The 21,223-nt window shown below is 48.6% G+C and overlaps 1 protein-coding gene across 2 annotated transcripts; it reads right to left on the bottom strand.

The window, feature by feature from the left end:
- Nucleotides 1-627: 627 nt before the first annotated feature.
- On the bottom strand, nt 628-20,837 carry FOXJ2 (forkhead box J2). 2 transcript variants are annotated; one of them, XM_032874668.1, is made up of 11 exons: nt 19,703-20,837; nt 13,159-13,505; nt 11,559-11,633; nt 10,566-10,634; nt 10,272-10,412; nt 9,643-9,841; nt 6,510-6,902; nt 6,002-6,103; nt 5,230-5,439; nt 4,508-4,606; nt 628-3,387 (listed from the first exon to the last, which is right to left on the bottom strand). In XM_032874668.1, exons 2-11 carry the CDS (start codon nt 13,489-13,491, stop codon nt 3,299-3,301), a joined length of 1,710 nt encoding a protein of 569 aa, XP_032730559.1. In that variant the 5' UTR covers nt 13,492-13,505; nt 19,703-20,837; the 3' UTR covers nt 628-3,298. The 2 variants fall into 2 exon arrangements, with proteins under 2 accessions (XP_032730559.1, XP_032730560.1); XM_032874669.1 differs by lacking the exon at nt 19,703-20,837 and adding an exon at nt 13,732-13,778.
- Nucleotides 20,838-21,223: the final 386 nt, after the last annotated feature.

The following is a 21,223-nucleotide window of genomic DNA, read 5'->3' as shown; positions in this document are numbered from 1 at the left end:
TATAATGGCAATTAGCTAGGATCCTGGAAGTCCCAACACATCTTACAAGACCCGGATGTAAGTCCCAAACTTCTACATTTAGTGTACAGGATACTGGGGTGATGACATAGTTATAAGATTCCATAGTTGCTATTTCTGGATTCCCTTTGAGAGTTCCATCCCTGGGAAATGTATTCTGAAAACAAAATCTTACAATTGGAATTCCCTCATTTCTTATGAAAAACTCTGGTAAGTACCTGTGAGTATTTGCCAGAAAGTCCCAGATGGAGATCCAACTCCTCCCAAAATTGTAGTATCTCTGATCTTTGAAATATCCCAGAGCACAGGCAAGGTGGCCTAGTCCACACACCAAGCTATAAGGGGTGACTGCCTCTCCCAACAATATTTCACTATATTTAATAGCATTTGGGGGGAAAAAAAAAAAGCAATGTTAAATGCATGTTTTTTAATTCTTCTTTCCCAGCAATCTTACAAAACAATTCCAAGATCAACTGATTGGACCCAGAGGTGGGAGGCAGGGAAAGGGTGTAAGGCCAGCTGAAGACAAATGCTTCCCTCTTCCTGCCTTCCTACCCTGGTAAAAAGAAATCTGAGACCAGCACCAGTAAGATTAAACCATAAACATTCTTCCTTTTTTTTTTTTTTTATTAAGAAAGCATGCAAAACACAACAACTTGTGAGATCATACACCCCCTTGCCGGCCTGCACCAATGCAAAGCACTATGGGTGGTACGAAGGACTCACCAAACCAGAAACCTGGGGGTCGAAGAGAGGAAAGTGAGGATGAGTGGATCTATACCACGTGACTGCTTCATCTGTCCCTCTCCTCCCATTTCTCCCTTATCCCCTCCTGGAGGCAGGAGCGCTTGCACTTTTGCACACGTCACTCAATACGACAATGACTATACTTTGAGCCCAGCAATGCTGGACCAACAAGAAAAAGTAGTATTCTTTCCATTTCATGGAGGGGAGGGGAAACAGGCCCAAAGAGGGTAAGTTTTGTCCTGTGCCATCTAGCAAGGCTGAGTTCAATGGAAGGGAGCTAAAATCCCAGGAGGCCTGATGGCCAGTCTCCACCCCTAGCCCCAAACTTTAGTTACTCTGGCTGCCCACCAGAGTCTTCATGAGACGAATTTTCAGAAGACACAGATGAATTATAAACAAGGGACATTTACATGTACAATTTCGTCTACCCTCGTAAATCCTGTGTGGATCCGAGTAGAAAGGGGGTTTAGAAAAGAGAAATAATCATTTGTAAAGGGGGGAATCTTGGGGAGAACAGGAGAACAGATGGGAAGTTGTGTATATAGGAGGCACCTTGACTGGAAGGAATTCGGAAGAGATGCCTAGAACAAGGACACAAGGCAAAGGCATTTTGCCACCCTCTAAGAGAAATTCTCCTTTCCCCAACGGGAAATATTATGTCATACTTCAACCCCACTGACTGCCCAACAATGGGGGATTCAAGCCACTCATATCCCCATTTCTTACAAAGAACCTCACAGAAAATAAAGTGCTCTTTAGTTAACCGCCCTTTCTTGCCCCTTTGCTTCAGCCTTCTTCAACAAACTCTCATATATAACCCCCTTACAAAGAAAGAAAGGGGTGGGTGAGGGAAAAGCAGAAGAGTAGAAAGCTAGATCTCCTGGAAGTCATGGGTAAATAAAAGAATATGAACAAGAAGCAGAAATCACAGAGAGAGTGGCCTTGTCCGTTCCTTACATTTGTCCTGCAGCTTTCGGAAAGTGAACATTCAGTGAAATAAAAACAGAAGTAAAATTGCTCTTCCCTCTCGTAACTAGTATTCAACAATTAATGTGAAACATACACTAAGTACTTTGCAGCAGTAACTCATGGCCATTTCTCATTAAAGGACAGAAGTTGTCCCTGTACCTTTTTACTTTTTCTGGGGTGTCTCCCTTGGCCCTCACAAACTCTCCTCTCTAGATTATTTAATCCCCTCTACCAATTTCCTTCACCCCTTGAAAGTCAAATGGCAAAAGTTTCAGCCCCAGTGATTTGGATTCCAAGAGAAGCATTTGCTGACACAATTAAATAATTGAATTCCCTACCTATGTGTATGCCAGCTCCTTTTCCCTTTCCCCACGCCCCTACCACCAATGCTGTAGGTTTGGTTCTGCTATGATCAGTGGAAAAGAGGTTCCCATCTTGTCCTAGGACATGATGAAACTGAAAGAGTGATAATGGCTTACTTTTCCTTCTTGAGAGTTCCAGAAAATGGGGGGAAGAAGATAAAAGGGGAGGAAGAGTTGAGCCAGCAACTGAAGGAAGACAAAATAGTATTTGCTGAATGGGGAAGGGGGACTGAAGGATAATTTGTAAATGCAAATATGAGCCACAGTTAATTTCCAGAGAAAACTATGTTTAAAAACTCAAAAGGGTTAAATTGAAACCGTCTCCTAAAAGCTGAACCTACGCTGAACAGGTATCCTCATCCCTACCACAGAAGCAAGACCAACTCTATCTCCAATAGACTAAGGACTGGGAACAAGTCCATGGAAGTTTCCAGTAGCATATAGAAACTGACTGTTTTACATTCCATCACCCCTCTACACTGCTTGACTCCACCCAACCCAGAAGTCTTATTCTTCTAGGATTTAATGGTCACCCTTCTGCACCACCACCATCACTCTTACCCTAGATGGGAAGTGAGGATCGGGAGAAGTAAGGATCGAAGATAAAAGGGACAAGGAAGAACTCAGAGGACAAAATTAGCACCATTGAGTAAAACCTGCAAATTCATGGCTGCCCAGCGGTGTTTTAGATCCCTTTTTACTTGAGAATGTGGCTTCTCTAGTACTGGACTGAACTGACAGGAACAGAAAACAATTTAGGGTTGGAAGGTAAGATTAGCATTGAGTTTCTCAAAGAGAAAGGCAAATCAAAATTTGAAACCTTTCTCTGTAGCCATCAAGGCCTCACCTTCCGGCCAGATGGTTTTAAATTAGCAAGGGGTGGATACGGTCTGTGGAGGAGGGCAGAAGACTGGGGACAGCATATAACCAATAATAATAATAACAATAATAATAATAATACCATAATAAGAATAATAATAAAAGAATTCGGAAAAAAACAAGAGGGAAAAGGAAGAAGGAGGCAGGAAAGGGGGGGGGTTATCTTCGGCAGCATCTTGTGGTGGCTTTTCTGACAGAGCAAGAAAAAAGAGAATATATAAGTATATACAGCAAGGAGGAAGGGATGGGCTGGGGCTGCTCCTGCCCCACTCCCAGACTTTTCGCCACCCAGCCTTGGGCTCATGGCCACGCTCCATGAGGCCCTAAGTGATCAAGTCCCAGTCGAAGTCATCAGGGATCTCCTCGTTGGTACCCGGAGGGGGGACCGGTGGCCGAGGGACCATATGGTGTGCTGTCAGGAAGAGACAAAGAAATTAAAAGGAGAGTGGATGGGAAGTTATTCTACCATCTAGATAGGCAGTGCTCAGCCCTGAATATGACCACGAGGAAGGGCTGGTGAAACTATGCTCCTTATCAGCCCAGAGTTGTTTCCGTTGCTAGTGCCACTCCGGTGGGTCTCAGGAAATAAACCAGAGTAAACAGAGGGCACATGGCAATTTAACACTATGCAGCCCCCAAGAATTATACTTATGAAAACCATGTAGTAATGAAAAAAACATACACAATGTACTATTATATGAAATCACAGTATAGAAATTTGTAGATGTGTTAGATGGATAAGGAAGATATGTACAAAGAGTCTGATGTCACCCAAAAAATTCGAAACCCTTGTAGTTAGGCAGGATAATAACAGCGATTTTTCTGAAATGTATTTAAAAGCAAACGATCTGTTCATTTTATATTATTTATGGCAAGTTAGGGTCTACCTCCACCCCCATCAGAGGTAGTTCAATCCCAGACCCCTGATACAGAAGTCAGGTGACCGGAAAACAGACATGGGCACAGAGCAGGTATGTCTGTATAACGTGCTCATTGTATCTGCCTAACCATACCTTCCATCTAGATTCCAAAGCTGGACATAAATGTTCAATATCTTTGGTCTATTTGCATGCTTTTACTGTCTTTTTTTTTTTTAAGATTTTATTTATCCATTTGGGTGGGGGGAGAAAGAGCATGAGCAGGGGGAGAGGCAGACAAGAGGGAGAAGCAGACTCCCAGCTGAGTGCAGAGCCCGATGTAGGGCTTGACCCCAGGACCCCAAGATCATGACTTGAGCCAAAGTCAGACATTCAACTGACTAAGCCACCCAGGCACCCCTGTTTTTACTCCCTTTTATTATTGCAGGCACAAGTTATGCTCAAAGTAAATCAGTCTCCTTTAGTCTCCCATGACATATACCTCCCTAGCAAGGGGCCCACCCTCGAGCTTTAGGAATCATGAAGGCTCACACACTCCCAGCAGGGGTGAACAAGAGGGAAGAGAATGCAGGCTCAGAGCCAGAGGAAAGCAAACACAACTTGTCAGGGTAGAGAGTGTTGGGCTGTGGGAGAAGCAGGCTTCCTGGCTCTTACCTGGGCGATTGTATCCTGCTGAATCCTGGGTGGAGATTGGGTACATTGGTGATGGGCCGGGGTAGAGGTGGGGGGCTTGTGGGTGCACATAAGAGTTCACTGCCAAAGCAAGACAAGAGTTACTTGAGCAGACTTCATTATACTCAGTGAAGTAGGGCCCAATATAGAGGGGGAAAGAAATACTCTTTCTCTCCTTGATGTCTCCTCCCTTCCCTGCTCTGTTCTATAGCTTTAGCAGGCTTAAAGGCTTTCTGGAGGAGCCATCAGTCCTCACCACTTAGGGCAAAAAGGGACCTTAATGGTCCCTAGAACTATGAAATATCATGGCTAGTCAAAGGATAACAAATAAAGAAACATGATCATTGAATCTCTCTCATTACACTGGTCTGAAGATTGTGTAGCTGTAGAGAATCACAACCCCATCTGATATGATCCAGGTAGGGGTTACTGAGACACACATCTGGAATGAGCACCTTCTCCTCCCTTTTCATAAGTAATTCTGATCTCCCAAATTAAGGTGGAAAAGGGACTCATACAGTGTTTCAGTACAAGACTTGACTGATGCACTAGATGTTCAGTCAACGTAGCAGACAAACCAGTCCCGCTGCTCAGTCTGGGTCACTGCTCATCAGATGACTTTGCTCAATTCTCTTCTGCCCTTTTCCTCCCCATCTCTTTTCATCAGAGCCTCCAACTCCTTGGTAACTTGCTTGGTTCACTACCTTGGTTCATGGCTGGCTCTTGTTTGCCACCGGTAAGGGCACAGGAGTCAGCAATACGGGCAGAGGCTGGTGACCGGTGGGAACCCCCTTGCGGGGGCACATGACCAGTCTGGGTAAGGAAGTGGTTGAGAGAGTCACACAGATTGGCAATGTGATGCTGGTCGAGGCTCCAGTTCTTCTGCTCTGCCTGTCGCAGACTCTCCATCAGTTCTACAAACAGAGAAGCAAGAAGGGCTACCCTTTGTGGAGGTCCTGAAGGCCCTACCATATCCGCCCCCATCTCACTGCTCCCACCACATCACAAATCAACACCACAGACTAGATTTATTGCCAAGAATAACTGACATCTCCTAGAGCTCTACATTTTCGAACTCTTCTTCTGTTGGCTCTTCCCTAAACTCTTGTTACAATTTCCATCTTGCTGGTAAAGAAAACAAAATTTCAAAGGGAGTGATTGAATTAGCCCATAAACAGTGACAAAACTACAAAATCGTGGTCCTGGTTTCTGAATTCCTGAGAGCCTTCCCACTCCAGGGACAAAACAGGGTAGGATAAAACACGGTCATATTTTGGGTGAGTTCAGGCAAAATTAATTAAAATTAATTTGCAAATAACATTGGCATCATCTGCCTTGTGAGATATGGAGGGAAAACAATGTAATCCTCCTTACTCAAAGCTCACTTCACCACCCCCTTCTGGTGCTGGTTTCTACTAGGCTTCCTACTCACCATGTCCTCCTCCTCCCTCCGGTCATCTTCCTCTCCTCACTCACCTGAGAACTGTGACTGCTCAATGCTGGACCAGTTGAGCCGATTCACCATCTTAAAGCTTTCCTTTAAGGAGTCGATGTTGGAGCACCAGTCGGGAGGAAAGGCTATAAAGGGGCGGGCAGGGTGGAAAATAAAGAGAGTGATGTGGTAGCCGGCTGACTACGTGCATGGTTGTCAATGACATCACCAGGATAATCGGAAAATCTCCCTCCCTGGAGAAGGAGGACTAGTAAAGCGGATAGCTTTAGGGAGAGACAGCCTAGGTCCCAGGCAGGAAAATCCGGAAAGCAATCGCAGGTGGTCCGAGAACCCCAAAACACAGAGCTCTGAGTGGCAACTTCCGCGGGCCCAGAGGGGCTCCTGCCGGGGCGGGGGTTGGCGGGGGGGGGGGGAGGTGGCGAGACTACAGACCCACTGTTAACTACCTGGCTAACTGCATCTCCAGACCCAGTCAGAACAAGCGGGCCAGCCTGCCCTCCTCTTGGAGCCCGCCGAACCCTCCATACTCACCAAAGCCAGTACTGTTGATAGGAGCCTGGCCCTGCGCCTGCTGCTGAGCGGGCGGCGGTGGCTGCTGGGCGGGGTGGGGGTGGGGATGGTGCTGATGCGGGTGGTAGCCCCCGTGCTGCAGTGGGGGTGGGTGCATGGCCATCACGGAGGGAGGCCCGTAGCCTTCGGCCCCAGCCGGCTTTCCCCCGGGTGGGGTACACCCATCCGGGCTTGGTGTGTGCAGCGGAGGGGCACCCCCTACAGCGGAGGGGCCCTGGGTGGGAGCCGGCTGCGGCTGCGGCTGCGACTGCTGGGGGGGCGGCTGCGGCGGCGGCTGCTGCTGGGGCGGCGGCGGCTGCTGGTACATGTAGTAGTTGTTAGAGGGCGGCAGGTCCCCCAGGAGAGACGAGAAGCCTGGAGGGCGGGAGGAGGCAGCCAAGTGAATTGGGCAATGCATTTTTCTTTCTTTTCTTTCTTTTTTTAAAGGTTTATTTATTTGAGAGACAAAGAGCATTGCGAGCAGGGGGAGGGATAGAGAGTCTTCAAGCCGACTCCCCACTGAGCATGGAGCACGGCGTGGGGCATTTGATCCCAAAACCCTGAGATTATGACCTGAGCCGAAACCACGAGTCAGGCGCTCAACCGACTGAGCCTACCGGACACCCCAATGCATTTTTCACTGAACAGGACTTCCACAGGGATGAGATGGCGTCAGACAGAAACCCCAGACTTAAGGGTGTCCTGAGAAGGCACGGATCCTCTGGGCTCCCTCTGCCCCCCATGGCTCCCCCACCTCTATAGATACAACGGACAGATGGAGGGCCTTGACAACTGCTCAAATTCTAGCAAAAAGGTTAGCATGTACCTTTTCATGCTATTCCTCAGGGATCTGGGGGTAGGCCTGGAATCAGTGTCAAGAGCAGTCAGATATCAGGTGAAGTTTTAAAAGTAAATCACAGGGCGCCTGGGTGGCTCAGTTGGTTGAGCAACTGCCTTCAGCTCAGGTCATGATCCCGGACCTTCAGGATCAGGTCCCGCATCAGGCTCCCAGCTCCTTGGGGAGTCCACTTCTCCCTCTGACCTTCTCCTCTCTCATGCTCTCTCTCACTCATTCTCTCTCAAATAAATAAATAAGATCTTTTAAAAAATTAAAAATAAAATAAAATAAAATAAAAGTAAATCACAGGGGCATCTGGGTGGATCAGTCTGTTAACCATCTGCCTTTGGCTCGAGCATGATCCCAGGGTCCTGTCTCAGGCTCCCTTCTCAGCGGGAAGTCTGCCTCTCCCTCTCTCCCCTGCTCGTGCTCTCTCTCTCCCCTGCTCGTGCTCTCTCTCTCTCTCTCTCAAATAAATAAATAAAAGGTAAATTACTAATAAAATAAAGCCACTGGGTACCTACTCTTTCTTCTTCCTTACTGTGTCTACACTTGTCTGCTGTTACTACCTACTTGGATTCACCACCAACAAACGGAGCTGGGTGAGGCATAGAGTAAGGATGGATGAATTTCTGGCACACATTGGGCAGGGAAGAACTAGAGACTGAGGCTGGGCAGGGGCTTTCAGCCATGAAATCTAAGTGAACACTTGAATCCTCACTCACTCTAATTTTTCACTTTGTCTCTGACAGCCCTTCCCAGCTCCCCACTTCTGATCAACCAATCATCTGACCTGGATTCCTTTCTCAAGCAAAGGCTACAATCTCAGAGCATAACTCCAGCTCTAAATCCCCCGAGATATAAAAGAAGAAATCCACGGCAGTTAATACAAATTTTCCGAAAGGTGGCTTCTAATCAGTTTTCATCATCCTGTTCATCCCCTGAGGCCTGTACAAGGCACCTACACAGAACAAGAGGCTCTGATGCCTCACCCGAAGTTGACCCCCACCTCTAATTTCTTTAAAACCACAAACAAGGGGCACCTGGGTGGCTCAGTGGTTAATCATCTCTCTTTGGCTCAGGTGGTGATCGAAAGGTCCTGGGATCGAGTCCCACATCGGGCTCCCTGCTCAGTGGGGAGCCTGCTTCTCCCTCTCCCTCTGCTTGCCACTCCCCCTGCTTGTGCTCTCTCTGTTTGTCAAATAAATAAATAAAATCTAAATAAATAAATAAAAACAGAAACAAACAGGAGTCACAGAGGGCTGGACCAGGTGATCTCTCAAAGGAGCTTTCCAATATGAACTTTACTCTCACACAGTAATACAGGGAATTTGAGTATGGACCAAATATAAACTGATATTAAGGAAGTATTATTGACTGTGTTAAGAATAATAATGGCAGTGGATAACCAAGTCTTTATCATTAAGACTTCACACTGAAGTAGTATCTATAGGTGGGATAAGCACATCTGGGAATTTCATTAAATTATTCCCATTTAAAAAAAAAAAAGTGGGTGGTAAATGAAACGAGCTGAACAAAATATTGCCATGTATTAAAACTGGGTTTCTTAAAAGTTGGAAACCTAAGTGTTTATTATACTATTTTCTCTATTTTTGCATCTGTTTGAGATTTTTTTCTAACAAAAATTAACATGGGGTGCCTGGGTGGCTTCATTGGTTGAGTGTCTGACTCTTGATTTCAGCTCAGGTCATGATCTCATGATCTCAGGGTGATGAGATCGAGCCCCAAGGTGGGCTCTGCACTTAGAGGGGAGTCTTTTTGAAGATCCTCCCCCTTTACCCCTCTCCCACTCACTCACTCTCTCAAATAAATAAATAAATCTTTTTTTAAATATATGTGCTGCCGAAGTAAGCACAAATTTTTTTTTAAAAGAAGCAACTAGAAATATGCTAAAAAATTAAATTGTTTCACAATGAAACAGATTCTGAGGGAAAGCAAACCACTGCTGTCCCCTAGTGGCCATCCTCTAAATGATGGGCTTGCAGCCATCAAGTCACTGCCCTTAGTTCTAGAAGGGGGATCCCTTGAACTCACTTTCGGAAGCTAATAACCCAGCCTGCCTCTCGAAACAGCTCCAAAACAGTTCCAAACTAAGCCAGAAGAACCTGACTCCAAACAATTCTGGTTTCTTGAGATGCTTCCCCTAACCAGTGATCAGCCTCTCCTCATGTAAAGTAAGACAGAAGGGAAAGAGAATGTTACCACCGATCCGGGAGTATAAGTATGTTCATGCCCTCATCCCAACAGCAGGCTCACCATGCTGAGACGAGGAAGAGGATTTCTCCAGCATGGATTTGTAGAGGTTGCGAAAGGACCAGCTTAGGTCCTGAAAATTGATCTCTGAGTAGGAGAATTTGAAGTCATGGTTGGTATTATACAGGGGAGGAGGACCCTCGGCACCTTCTCGGCCAGGAGCCCCTGCTGCCACTGCTCCACCATCCACAGATCCTGTGCCCTGCAGAAAGGAGTAAGAGAGACTCAATCCATGTGCTAAATCAGGAAAACAGCCCTTTCATGGTCACCAAGCTCTTTGGCTTGTCTTCATCCTGAATGAACATCATTTCCCTGTCTGTCTCATTGATTCCTATTGTGATGTGCCTCAAGCCACTTTCCCATGCTCCATCCATCTTCCATTCTCATAACCTTTTTGGCTCCCCTTCTTCTCTTCTCACTATTTTTCATCCCCCTGATCTTTCTCAAAGTTCTGTTACATATCTCTCTCTCTCTCTCAGCTTCCCTTTTCTGCTTTCCCCATCTTTCCCAATTGATCTGCCTACTACATCACAGATAATACAGTATTTCCAACTGGCAGATCTATGACTCTGTTCAACAACCTATCCACCCATCCATCCGTCCCCATGCACCCTGACACCCCTACTTCTTACCTGGCTGTAGCTTGTGATAGAAGTGGGGCTCTGAAGGGACATCTGAGGATTCCCCTCGGAAGGCAGTGAGGCTTCTCCGCCCCCAGGAACGCCTCCCCGTGGGCTCTTGCTTGCCTCCTGTTCTGGTGAGTCTTGGGATAGCTGAGGGTTGGGAAAGAACAGAAATCTGGAAGCAGAAACTAAACATCCTCCTGAGACCCATGGTTTCAGCTCACCCTTTGCCCCAAACACAGGAAAGGACCAAAACTACAAGACAGGATGTGGCCTGAGCTGCTGGCTCAGGTGGGGACTTACATCATCATCTGGAGGGTGTCTTCTCTTTCGGGAGATGTCAGGGCAGGTGTCGATTGTCCAGTAAGAGCCCTGGAAGGTGAACCCAACACCACAAAAAACAAAATCATTATATATGAAAATTGCCACCTTTGGAAAAGTAGATAGTTGGGAGGATTTTCACCAAAAAAAAAAGTTATATTAAGAAAAATAACTGGAAAATCACACAGAGTCCCGAGGGTACTGGCTATTTTTGAGGAGTAAATTTGTCCTAAAAGTTCAATGAGTATGTCAGGGGTATAACTACAACTGGTGGTCCAAACACAGGCCTTGATTGTTCTGGTATCTTGTTCCAAGAGCTGGAAATGCCCACACACAACCATCCCCTTCTGTGTGATCTGTGGCAAGGCTCTTCTGAACTCTAGCATCCACATCTTTCGAAAGAAGTAACTGATTTATCTCTTTTCCCTTTTGAAGATAAAAGTCATGGGATTTTTGTAGGGAAAAGTCCCTACAAAGGTTATTTAGCCTACCTTTCACATCTAAAAAGAGGGCCACACATAAGAAAGGGGGCATTAAAGTCAACTTTACCATATATAATTCTATTTAAAAAAATGGATTTCAGGGATGGCTGGGTGGCTCAGTTGTCTCCTGCCTTTGGCTTAGGTCATGATCCCAGGGTCTTGGGATCTAGTCCCACATGAGGCTCCTTGCTCAGCAGGGAGCCTACTTCTCCCTCTCCCTGCTGCTACCCCTGTTCATGCTCTCTCTCTTTCTCTCTCTCTGACAAATAAATAAATCTTAAAAAAAAAATTTCACAATCTTTCTTAGTCACTCATGCTAGTGGGGGCCCACAAGCGTGATAGCCAAGCTCTTCCTTTGAGAAAAAATAAAGCTGCTTCTCTAATTAACATGATTTCCTCTTCTGGGTAATTAAAACAGCCACAGGACTCCAGGCTGTCAACTACTCCTCTCTCCTTCCTGCCCCTCCTTTCAATGCTTACAGGAGTGTCTCACCTTCCCGGGGTCATCCCGAGGTCTGGGCACCTTCCGGAAACACTTGTTGAGAGAAAGGTTGTGCCGAATTGAATTCTAGGGAAGCAGAGAAGCAAGTTAGGCTTCAGCATGGTGTAAAGCAGAAAATTTTCCAATAGGGCACAGAGGGACACAAAAGAACATAACATATCATAAAGTTCAAGTATCAGGCAAACTTAGGACCTCCTAACTATACTGATGGGGGACCTTATCTAGCAGATAGCAAGAGCCCTGAGATGAGAAAATGCAGAAATTAAATGAATGGGAGGTAATGCCTATAAAGCTGACTACCAGGTGCTTCTGGTATCTATATTAAAAACAACAACTATATAATCTTTCTGGTTTTATATATATAACCAGAAAGATTAAATTAAGACAGATACATATCTGCCTTAATTTATTTTAATCTCCCCTAAAAGAATACTACTTTAAGACTGTTTATATAAATAAAAACAAATATAAATTAGAAACAAAACAAAGGCACAAGGTCACCTTTGTTTTCTCAACAGCCCCCTGGAATGCTACATTCGGAGGAAAGAAAGAATGTTGCAGCTGTGTGCTGGAGATGTGCTGGACGAGGCTGGGTGTTGTGGTAGCTAGCAGGGACAGGGTCACGGAGGAAAAGCTGAACGCTTCCAGTAGTCTCCAGCTTATCATCTGGTTTGTATGTCAACCGGTGATATACAGAGTGAAAGAACGACATTAAATCCCCACTCCCGGGGCGCCTGGGTGGCTCAGTGGGTTAAGCCGCTGCCTTCGGCTCAGGTCATGATCTCAGGGTCCTGGGATCGAGTCCCGCGTCGGGCTCTCTGCTCAGCAGGGAGCCTGCTTCCCTCTCTCTCTCTCTCTCTGCCTGCCTCTCTGTCTACTTGTGATCTCTGTCTGCCAAATAAATAAATAAAATCTTTAATTAATAAATAAATAAATAAATAAATAAGTCCCCACTCCTTCTCAACAACTGGCAAATGAGTTGCTGCTCCAAAAAATGGGGAACAGCAGTCTTCCTTCTTTGCTTGGAAGAAGAGTTTCCTTCCTCCTTTACTGCCAGCCAAACAACTTATCCTCTTACTACTTGCTTGGCAGATGAGCTGTTGGTGAAGGACCTTATTATTATCATTATTATTATTATTGTTGTTGTTACTGGTATACAATTTTTCAGAAGATGAGGACTACGTGTAATGAAGCTTTGGAAATCTGATGAGACTCCTACCTCTAGGTAGGAAGAAGCAATGCCATCCCTTGCACAGTGACTTGAACATAGTAGAATGGCAATAAGTATTTGTGAAATGAATGAATCTCCTTTTCGAAGATTCAGAAGGTAAGAGGGTATGATGAGCAACAGCATCCTGCCATCCTCATAACTACACTTAGTGGCTCGATATCACTGGAGTTTCCCTGACATACCTTATGAAAGTTGTTCAACTCTGAAAAAGAGTAGGGGATGGGAGATATAAGATTTTAAGTTCATGCATCTCTGAAACAGGTCAGAGTGAACTGGACCAGGTCAGAGGAAGAAACAAAAGAGTAGAGAAAAAGGCTATCAAAGGCTAAAAACAATCGCAGGTTACAGAAGCCATCCCACCTTCCAACCAATGCCAGCATTCTTGTAATAGGGGAAGTTATCACAGATCCAGCGGTAAATCTCACTGAGGGTCATCTTCTTGGCTGGAGAGGAGTTGATGGCGTAGGTGATGAGGGTGGCATAGCTGTATCGTGGCTTGCCATCCTGGTGCACTGCTGCCTCATCTTTGCTCAGGGTGGCATTTGGATCTGTGGGTGAGCCTGGGGGACACTTGCGGCTGCCACCTGGAGGCCCAGCCTGAGAGGCACTCCCAAGCTTCTCGATGGTAGCTCTAAGGGTCAGCTGGGGGAGCCAGTCTATGGAGGTGAGGCTACTCTCTAGGTCAGAAGCCATGGTACTTCTGGGTTCTGCAGAGAAAGAGAACAAAGGGGAGAGGAAACTAGAACAGGTGAGTGTGATAGCTGGTTACTAGTGGCAAATAATATTCAAATGTTAGTGCTCTAAGGGAAGTAGAGTTTCTTCCCACTGTAATCCCCATGGGAGACTGTCACAGGACAGCCCTCAACCAAGTGTTCCCAAAGCCCCCAGACAACATATCACCAATCATCTACCAGATGACAGACTGGTACTTACCAGTCTTACATCTTAATGTAGAACACAGCCAACAGGACTCTCCATTCAGCACTAAGAGGGAAATCAGACCCCCCACCCAACTGAGCTATTCCCTCAATCCTCCTTACGTGGAGCCCTACAACATAATATTTTAAACTACATATTTTTTTTAAAAAACACTTAATATACCAGGTAAAATCAGCCAAAGTCTACTCTCCAATTATGTGATGCTTGTTTTACATACATAGAGATAGCACAAGTGAACATGTAAAGAAAAACAGCCCTAGTAAACACAAATATACAGCAACGAAGCACACACCAACACTTTTACAGATGTTTCACAGTGGGTGAATTTGACCCCTCAGCTTTTTATCCCATATATGTGCACATGAGGCATATTTGATTTACCCCAAGCATAAATTACGCACGACAACCAGCAAAGGACAGAGGCAAGACACACACATAAACAGTGGCCCCCATACCCAGAGATCACAATGAGATATACGATGTACATTACCAGCAGAGCACAAAGTGACACACAGAGGTAACAGATCCTGAGTTAGAGCCGCCCTCACACCTTTAAAGCTGCCCCTGGCTGGCTCCCGCCTACAGACACCAACACCAGGAAGAAGGCATCGGCAAGGACCTCCCACCTCCCAGCCCACTGGGCTTCACTGAGCCAGGAGGTGGGGGACACCCAGCTGTGTGCACACCGTAACAATCAGATAGGCTAGCTAAAAATAGCCACTCTGGGGCCAAGAGCTGGCTCCGCTTCTCCCGCCCTCCTCCTCTCTCCTTCCTTCCCAGCCAGGCACGCACGCTTGCTGCACCTCCATGCAAACTCCTGGCTCTGCCAAACCGCCCACGCCTGATGTTTGCACACCCTGCTGCCACCCACACCCCTTGGGCGCTCTCGCTGGCAGATCGGTGTAGCCGGAGTGACGTCTTGGTGGGGGAAGGTGAAGAGCGCCGGGTGCTCTCTGCTACTGCAGGGTCTAGAAAGGCTGGCAGGAAGCGCTCTCCCTGAGAGCCCATGCCAGCAACCCCCTAAGCATTTGCCGCTTGGCAGGTTTGTGCCTGCTCGCCTGGGGAGGAGAGAGTCCAGCCAGTATTTCCTTCTCACCGCCCTGCTGACGGTCCCACCAGGACTAGCGAGCCTCAGAATTCAGAATCCGGGACAGAAACACATCCCGTATGTAATTTCTAAATGCGCACCCAGATAAAATGCACGAGCGGTAGGGATTCGACCATACACAAATCCACATCCTTTGTGGTTAAAAACTCAATCCCAGGTATGACTGCCTACCCCCCTCTCCTGCCTCCAACACACCTTGCAAGCTGTCAGCTCACTCTGTCGCCCACAGTGGGGACTCTCCTCCCCTTGAGATTTACCCTTTCTCCTAAGGGTCAGTGTTCTCACTCTTGTATTCTCCCCCAAGTTCCCCACCCACACAACCTCTGCGTGTACACACAAGTAGCAGGCACCCTGCTCCTCCCCAGCAACACACCCACTCCACAAAGCTGAGGGAAACACCTTATGCCTCAGGGCCTGAGCGGCAGGAGACCCAACTGAAACCCAAGAATTGCTTGACAAGAGAAAGAAAGAAAAAAAAAAAAAAAGCTGTTTATAAATAGTATCATGAAAGGGTTTCCCCTTTACGGTTAGCTTCTCTCCCCACCACCCTCCTTTACAGCCCACCATCACCACCCTGCCTTATAATATAATGGAAACTTGGAAGCTAATAGGGATATCTCATCATTCCAGGAAGCTTCAAACCTCCCAGCGCATTACTGAGTCAAAATGCCACAGCATCTGGAGTAAAGCAGGGCGCTTTGGGGAGTGTATTGGTCCTATAGCTGGGTTATTCCAGCCCAACAGTATTGTGACAATAAGCAGTTTCTCAGTGACCAGGGTTTTCCTGGGTCCTCCTCAGAAGGGGAGGTCTGTAAAGAATTCCCTATTATCGGGCACCTGGGTGGCTCAGTGGGTTGGGCCTCTGCCTTCGGCTCAGGTCATGATCTTGGGGTCCTGGGATCGAGTCCTGCGTCGGGCTCTCTGCTCAGCGGAGAGCCTGCTTCCCCCACCTCTCTCTCTGCCTGCCTCTCTGCCTACTTGTGATCTCTCTCTGTCAAATAAATAAATAAGATCTTAAAAAAAAAAAAAAGAATTCCCTATTATCTTCTGCTAAAGATCCGTAGGAAACCTCAACTTATGAACACAGAAGTCTTCCATGGACCCTTCATTTGAAAGTCTCCCAACACAGGACACGGACATGAGAGTAGATTTCAAGTGGTTTACAGAACCCATGCCAATCGCTGTGAATTCCAGAAAGGGAAGCACTCCCAGCCTTTGCTAGTTGTTCCATGCTCTTCCCTATCCTTACCCCTGCACCAGGTTAAGAGAAGTTAAATTTAACCTTTCTCCAGCACCCTCCCCGTCAGCCCTCCAGATACCACCCAGCACTCAAAATATATCCTAATCTTACCAGCTACAAGAAGCTTGCAGCATAAGGTCCTCCTGATCTTTTGGCACCATTCTCCTTTAACCCATCCCACTTCCTCACCCCTGTCACTTCCCCATTCTGGAAGGGCCATCCAGTGCACAGAACCTCAGAGATGAGGTCCCTCCGTTCTATTCCCAGCCTTGATACTGACTCACTAAATGTCCCTAGCCACCCCTTGCTCCCTGAAGTCTCGATGCCTCAGTTTCCCCCTTCAATAAAAGGGATGAAGTCATCAACACTGCCAAAGCTTCATCCCTGGAGGGAAGTGAATGAAGCTTAATGAGCTTGTGGCTGCCACACATTCCATGCTCCCCAAAATAATGGCACGAGGCTAATGTTCAGGGCTAATATTAGAAAGGCAAACAAGAGCTACTTCCATTTCTTAGTCCAACCAACCTAGTTACTCAGACCTCTCTCTCTAGGTGGGCCTTGTGCCACTGGGCTTGGGCAGAACCCGAGTCAGGCCACATTCTTCTCTGCATGCTGGAAGACTGAAAGGAAATACCCATAGAAACTGGGAAAGGCAGCCAAAGGGCAGGCTCCATCACATCCACAGGACATCTGATGAAGACTACAGTACCAGGAGAAAGGCTGAGAAAAACAGAAAGACATTCTGTTGGTGTGGAAGACTGATCCTGGATGAGATGTGTAAGATCCAAAATAACAGGGCGCCTGGGTGGCTCTGTGGGTTAAGCCTCTGCCTTCAGCTCAGGTCATGATCTCAGGGTCCTGGGATCGAGCCCTGCATCGGGCTCTCTGCTTGGCAGGGAGCATGCTTCCTCCTCTCTCTCTGCCTGCCTCTCTGCCTACTTGTGATCTCTCTCTGTCAAATAAATAAATAAAATCTTTTTTAAAAAATTTTTTAAAAGATCCAAAATAACAGGCATGGTTTTCTTCCCACTTTATCTGAAAGGTCAGGAATTATTCTCTGTATGGTGCCAAGGTCAGGTACTAAGGAGTGATAACTTCCTGCTCTGGACAGAATGCCAACACTAATAGAGCAGTGGTTGAGTTTACCACATTACCAATTACCAGTCAGGATGCCTGGGTTTCAATCCTGGCTCCACTACTTACTGGCTGTGCAACCTCAGGCAAGTTACTTAACCTCTCTGTGTTGTCGTTTCTTCCTCTATAAAATAGAGATGATAACTGCACCTGCACAGGGTTGTTGGGAAGATTGCTTCAAGTTAATATTTTTAAGGCATTTAGTAAGTGTTAGGTAAGTGTAGCTATTATTATTTTTGAATGAGGTAAAACAGAGAATATTGGAAATGAGAAAGCAGACCGTGGAGGTTCAGACTGAAAACAGCAAGCCTGCCATGGTTTATGTTACAAAACCTGCACTGAATTTGCAATAGCTTTCGAGATGTCAGAAACTCCACCTTTTACTTTGGGGATAAGGTCACCCCACTACTGACCAATGCCAGGACCACGCAGACTTCAAAGATGAGGGAACGGGGGGATAGCATCTCTATTTTTCAGCAGGGACCAGGTCTAGTCATAAAACATGATCTGGAAAACACCACTCTCTAAAGCATAGTTAATCCAACCCAACAGCCATCTGCTTCCAGCATGCAAGGAGGCAAGGAGAATTAGGGAAACTCCGTCCTAGTAGGGCCGGTTGCACTGTTGGGGGGCAGGAGGGGGGGGTCCACCTGGAGCCGCTGTGATACAGTTCCCTCTGAATCTCTCAACAAGTTGCATTCCAGCATCTGGGAAAGCACTTTGGGAGAAACGGGCTGCTATTACACTAGAGTCGGCTCTTTTCACAAAGTGGGGGAGGGAGTTCTAGAGGTAAGAGCCAAGGAGCCTCATGCTTTTGAGACCAGAGATACCAGAAATAAAACTCTCTCGCTAATTCTAGAAGAAGTAGCCACAGCCTGACACTGAGCAGCCCTACCACAAGAAAGGACTCTTGTGCAGCCATTCATGAGGGTTCCCAACTGGTCAGGGCAGGCCAAGGCCTTCCTCCCAGCAGGGCGGCCTTACCAACAACCTCTCCATGTCCTCCTGCAGGGGCACCTGCTTCGAGAGGCCTACCAGAAACACAGGATTCTGGGTAATTGGAGGCTTAGTCCGAAAAGCGCGGATGCAACTGTCCCCACACACATACCCACTCGAAAGAGAGTCAGAGCCCCATTCACCTGAATTAAGAGACATACGTACACTGCTCTCTAGCACAGTGGTGCGGACCTGCCTCACATACCACTAACAGGTAGTCTCCAGGGCCAAGTGGATGTACGTAGGGACTCACAGAGCCCACCAAGGCCCAGACAGAGAAAGAAGAGGGAAACATAAAAACCCACGTAAGATGAAGTCTCCCACTTGCTTTCGCTGTGAGGTGCACACAGAAGATGAAGCAGGAAAGCGGGCGCCCAGCTAGTGGTCCCAGGTGGAAAGACACACTGCTAAACACACATAGCCCAGCATCCGCTAGAAGGATTTCCTGGCACCCTTCTCCCACCTTTTCTGATGATTCTGGGCTTTGATGATTCCTGCTCCATATCTCATGAAAGAAAACTTAAATACCAGATTCCAGAGACACAGAACCAAACAAGAAATGGGAAGGGAAAAGATGAAACTATTAGGTGCTTTTCTGAAAGGAGACTCATCCCAGGTCAAATCTCCCGGTGGGGGGCCAACTTATTTCGATGGAAGACTGGAAGGAGGCTGAGTAGCAACACCCCTCTCTTCCTATCCAGGATCTGCTTTTTCCTGAGGAACTGTCAGTGAAGGACAGGAGCTGTGGACAGGAGCCGTGCAGGACATGAGGGCAGTGGTACAGGACCAGCACTAGGGAAGAACTTCAACCAGGAGTTAGTGTTCCCCTGCATCCTCTCTTCTTGCCTTGGGAAGGGGGGATTCCCTTTGGATTTTACTGACAGAGCCATGCTTCCATGCAGGAATAGGTAAGCCACAAGAGGAGGCCTCCTGGTGTCTGAGGAAGGGTGAGTGGGGACAGGCTGATTTTCTTATCAAGGAGACAGTGGGTAGGAGAGAGCAGCTCTGGTGGACATGAAGCTGAGGTAGGCTTACAAAGTAAGACAAGGTAGTAACACTGGAAGCCCTAGACAAGTGTAGGCCATGAAATGCCACGATCACTTTAGTGAAGTAAGAAAGCCCAAGAATGGAGAGCGCTCTGGGAGTCTGGTTGGGATGTGTCCATCATTATTACACAGTACCAATGCAGTTCTGAAAATGCAGGCATTTGCTGATACCCCTTTGCCTTCAGCATGAAACCCTACATGTCCCCAGGGACCTCAAACGAATCCCATCCATCGAGTCCCCAAACACTAAGAAACCCATTTCTCAGAGCCTCTGCAGAAGGTGTTAAGTCTGAAGCCAGGAGCTTCCTCAGAACACACTCCCCAGAGGATTCTCTGAGTTATTACTCTACCTTCCCCAGTGATGAAACCCAAGAGCCACCATCTCAGCCCCTACCCCCACTAGCACCTAAAGAGGACAGAGAGGTGAAAGAAAGCACTAACCTGTCTCCAAGCTTCCCCCAGCAAAGGGAGGGAACCACCTGGTACTGGAGTTTGGGGCTGGAGGGACTCCCCTCTTCAAAGGCAGATGAAGAGTTTCATCCTCAGTGGCTCTTCCTGTACTTGGCTGAGCATCCCAAGCTGGGGTCGGGGGGACCTGGGTCCCCTGAGGATGAGGAGCGGAGGGAGGAGGAGGAGGGGGCGGAGGAGAAGGAGGTCCTACCTGGGGAAGGTGGCACACCCCCCACACCCTGCCTGTAACCCGGGGGAGGAGGGGAGGAGCCTCTCCGAACCAGGAGTTGTCTCCTCCCCCTTGGGGGAGTCCCCCTCCCCCCCAAACTGGATCTTTCGGGAGTGGAGGGCTCTTTCTGTTTGCTGGAGATCTGAGCGGAGGGGCTCTGCCCTGTTCCACTGTCTAGGTACAAGGAAGTTGAGAGGAGAGTCCTTCCCCTCTCCTGAAAGGCTGAAAGCCGGCTCCTCTTCTTTCCCTGGAGTGTCCTCTGCTTCTGAATGTAAGGACTCCTCTCCCCTGTGAGTACTGGATAGGATGGAGGGCGCCTACTCCACAGGCATGTCCCCCCTTCTCTTAGCCTCAAAAGTCCTGAACTGCTGAGAGTGTGCGTTTGGAGGGGTGGAGGCACGCTGGGGCGGGCTCACTCTGTCTGCTTCCTTTAGCAGGATCGCCCCTTTCTACTTCTGGAGGTCTATTCCCGGGCCAGGATGGGGGTTTTCCTCTCCCCTACAGGGGTCTCTTCTTCCCCTCGCCCGAGTGGCGGTAAGGGTCTCCGCTCCAGCAGGGAGAGAGGCTGCTCCCGTCCCCGCGCCCGCCTCCGCTCCGGGGGTGCCCCCGAGGGTGGGGTTTTCCTACTCCCCGCTCTCCCTGAGCTGGCCTGGGCAGCAGGGTCCGGGAGGCCGCGGCTGCCGACTCCGGTCCCTGGCTACTGTGGCCAGCGCCTCCTCTAGTCCCGTCCCGTCCGGTCCGCTCCCTTCGGCGCGTGAGGCCCCCGGCGCTGCCACCTCTCGGGCTCCGGCCAGTCCGGGCTCCCGGGGAGCCAGAAGGCGGACGGACAGTGTCAGGGCTCGGCTCGGGCTCGGGCTCGGCTCGGCTCCGCTGCAGGCCCCGGCTCCTCCCCGGCCTCCGCGCCGCGCTCCACGCCCCTCCCCCTCCCCCGCCCGCCGGGCCGCCGCCGCCGCCGCCTCCCGGCGCGGGTTAAGGAGGAGCGGGCGGCGCCGAGCCCCGGGGCCGAGCCGCCGGCGTGCGCGGCGCCGGGAGAGACGCGCGGCCCGGAGCCGGGGGATGGCGCGGGAGCGGGGGCGGGCCGCCGCCGCCGCCCGGCCACTGGGCCGCGCGAGCAGCTCGCCTGGGCGCGCGACGGCAGCCCCCTGCCCTCGGTCGGGACGGCCCCCCGGTGACGCCCGACGCCGTCCGCGGCGGCTGCACACGCGCCTTCGGGGGTGTTCTCTGCACGGCCGACCCGAGGTGTTCTCTCCGGAACGGCGTTGATGGGCTTCCCGCTCCGCGGA

Source organism: Lontra canadensis, unplaced genomic scaffold (assembly GCF_010015895.1).
Source record: "Lontra canadensis isolate GAN:19392208 unplaced genomic scaffold, GSC_riverotter_1.0 scaffold53, whole genome shotgun sequence".
In the NCBI taxonomy this organism is placed as follows: domain Eukaryota; kingdom Metazoa; phylum Chordata; class Mammalia; order Carnivora; family Mustelidae; genus Lontra; species Lontra canadensis.
Note: the sequence above shows the minus strand (reverse complement) of the source record. Positions and strands in the feature narration are given on the sequence as shown.

Excerpts from the sequence above, each read along its gene's own strand:
- FOXJ2 (XM_032874668.1), bottom strand. The coding sequence starts at position 13,491 with ATGGCTTCTGACCTAGAGAGTAGCCTCACCTCCATAGACTGGCTCCCC. Across the intron at positions 11,634-13,158 it reads ATGCTGGCATTGGTTGGAAG|AATTCAATTCGGCACAACCT; the intron begins GTGGGATGGCTT and ends CTGCTTCCCTAG. Across the intron at positions 9,842-10,271 it reads CTATCACAAGCTACAGCCAG|GGCACAGGATCTGTGGATGG; the intron begins GTAAGAAGTAGG and ends TCCTTTCTGCAG.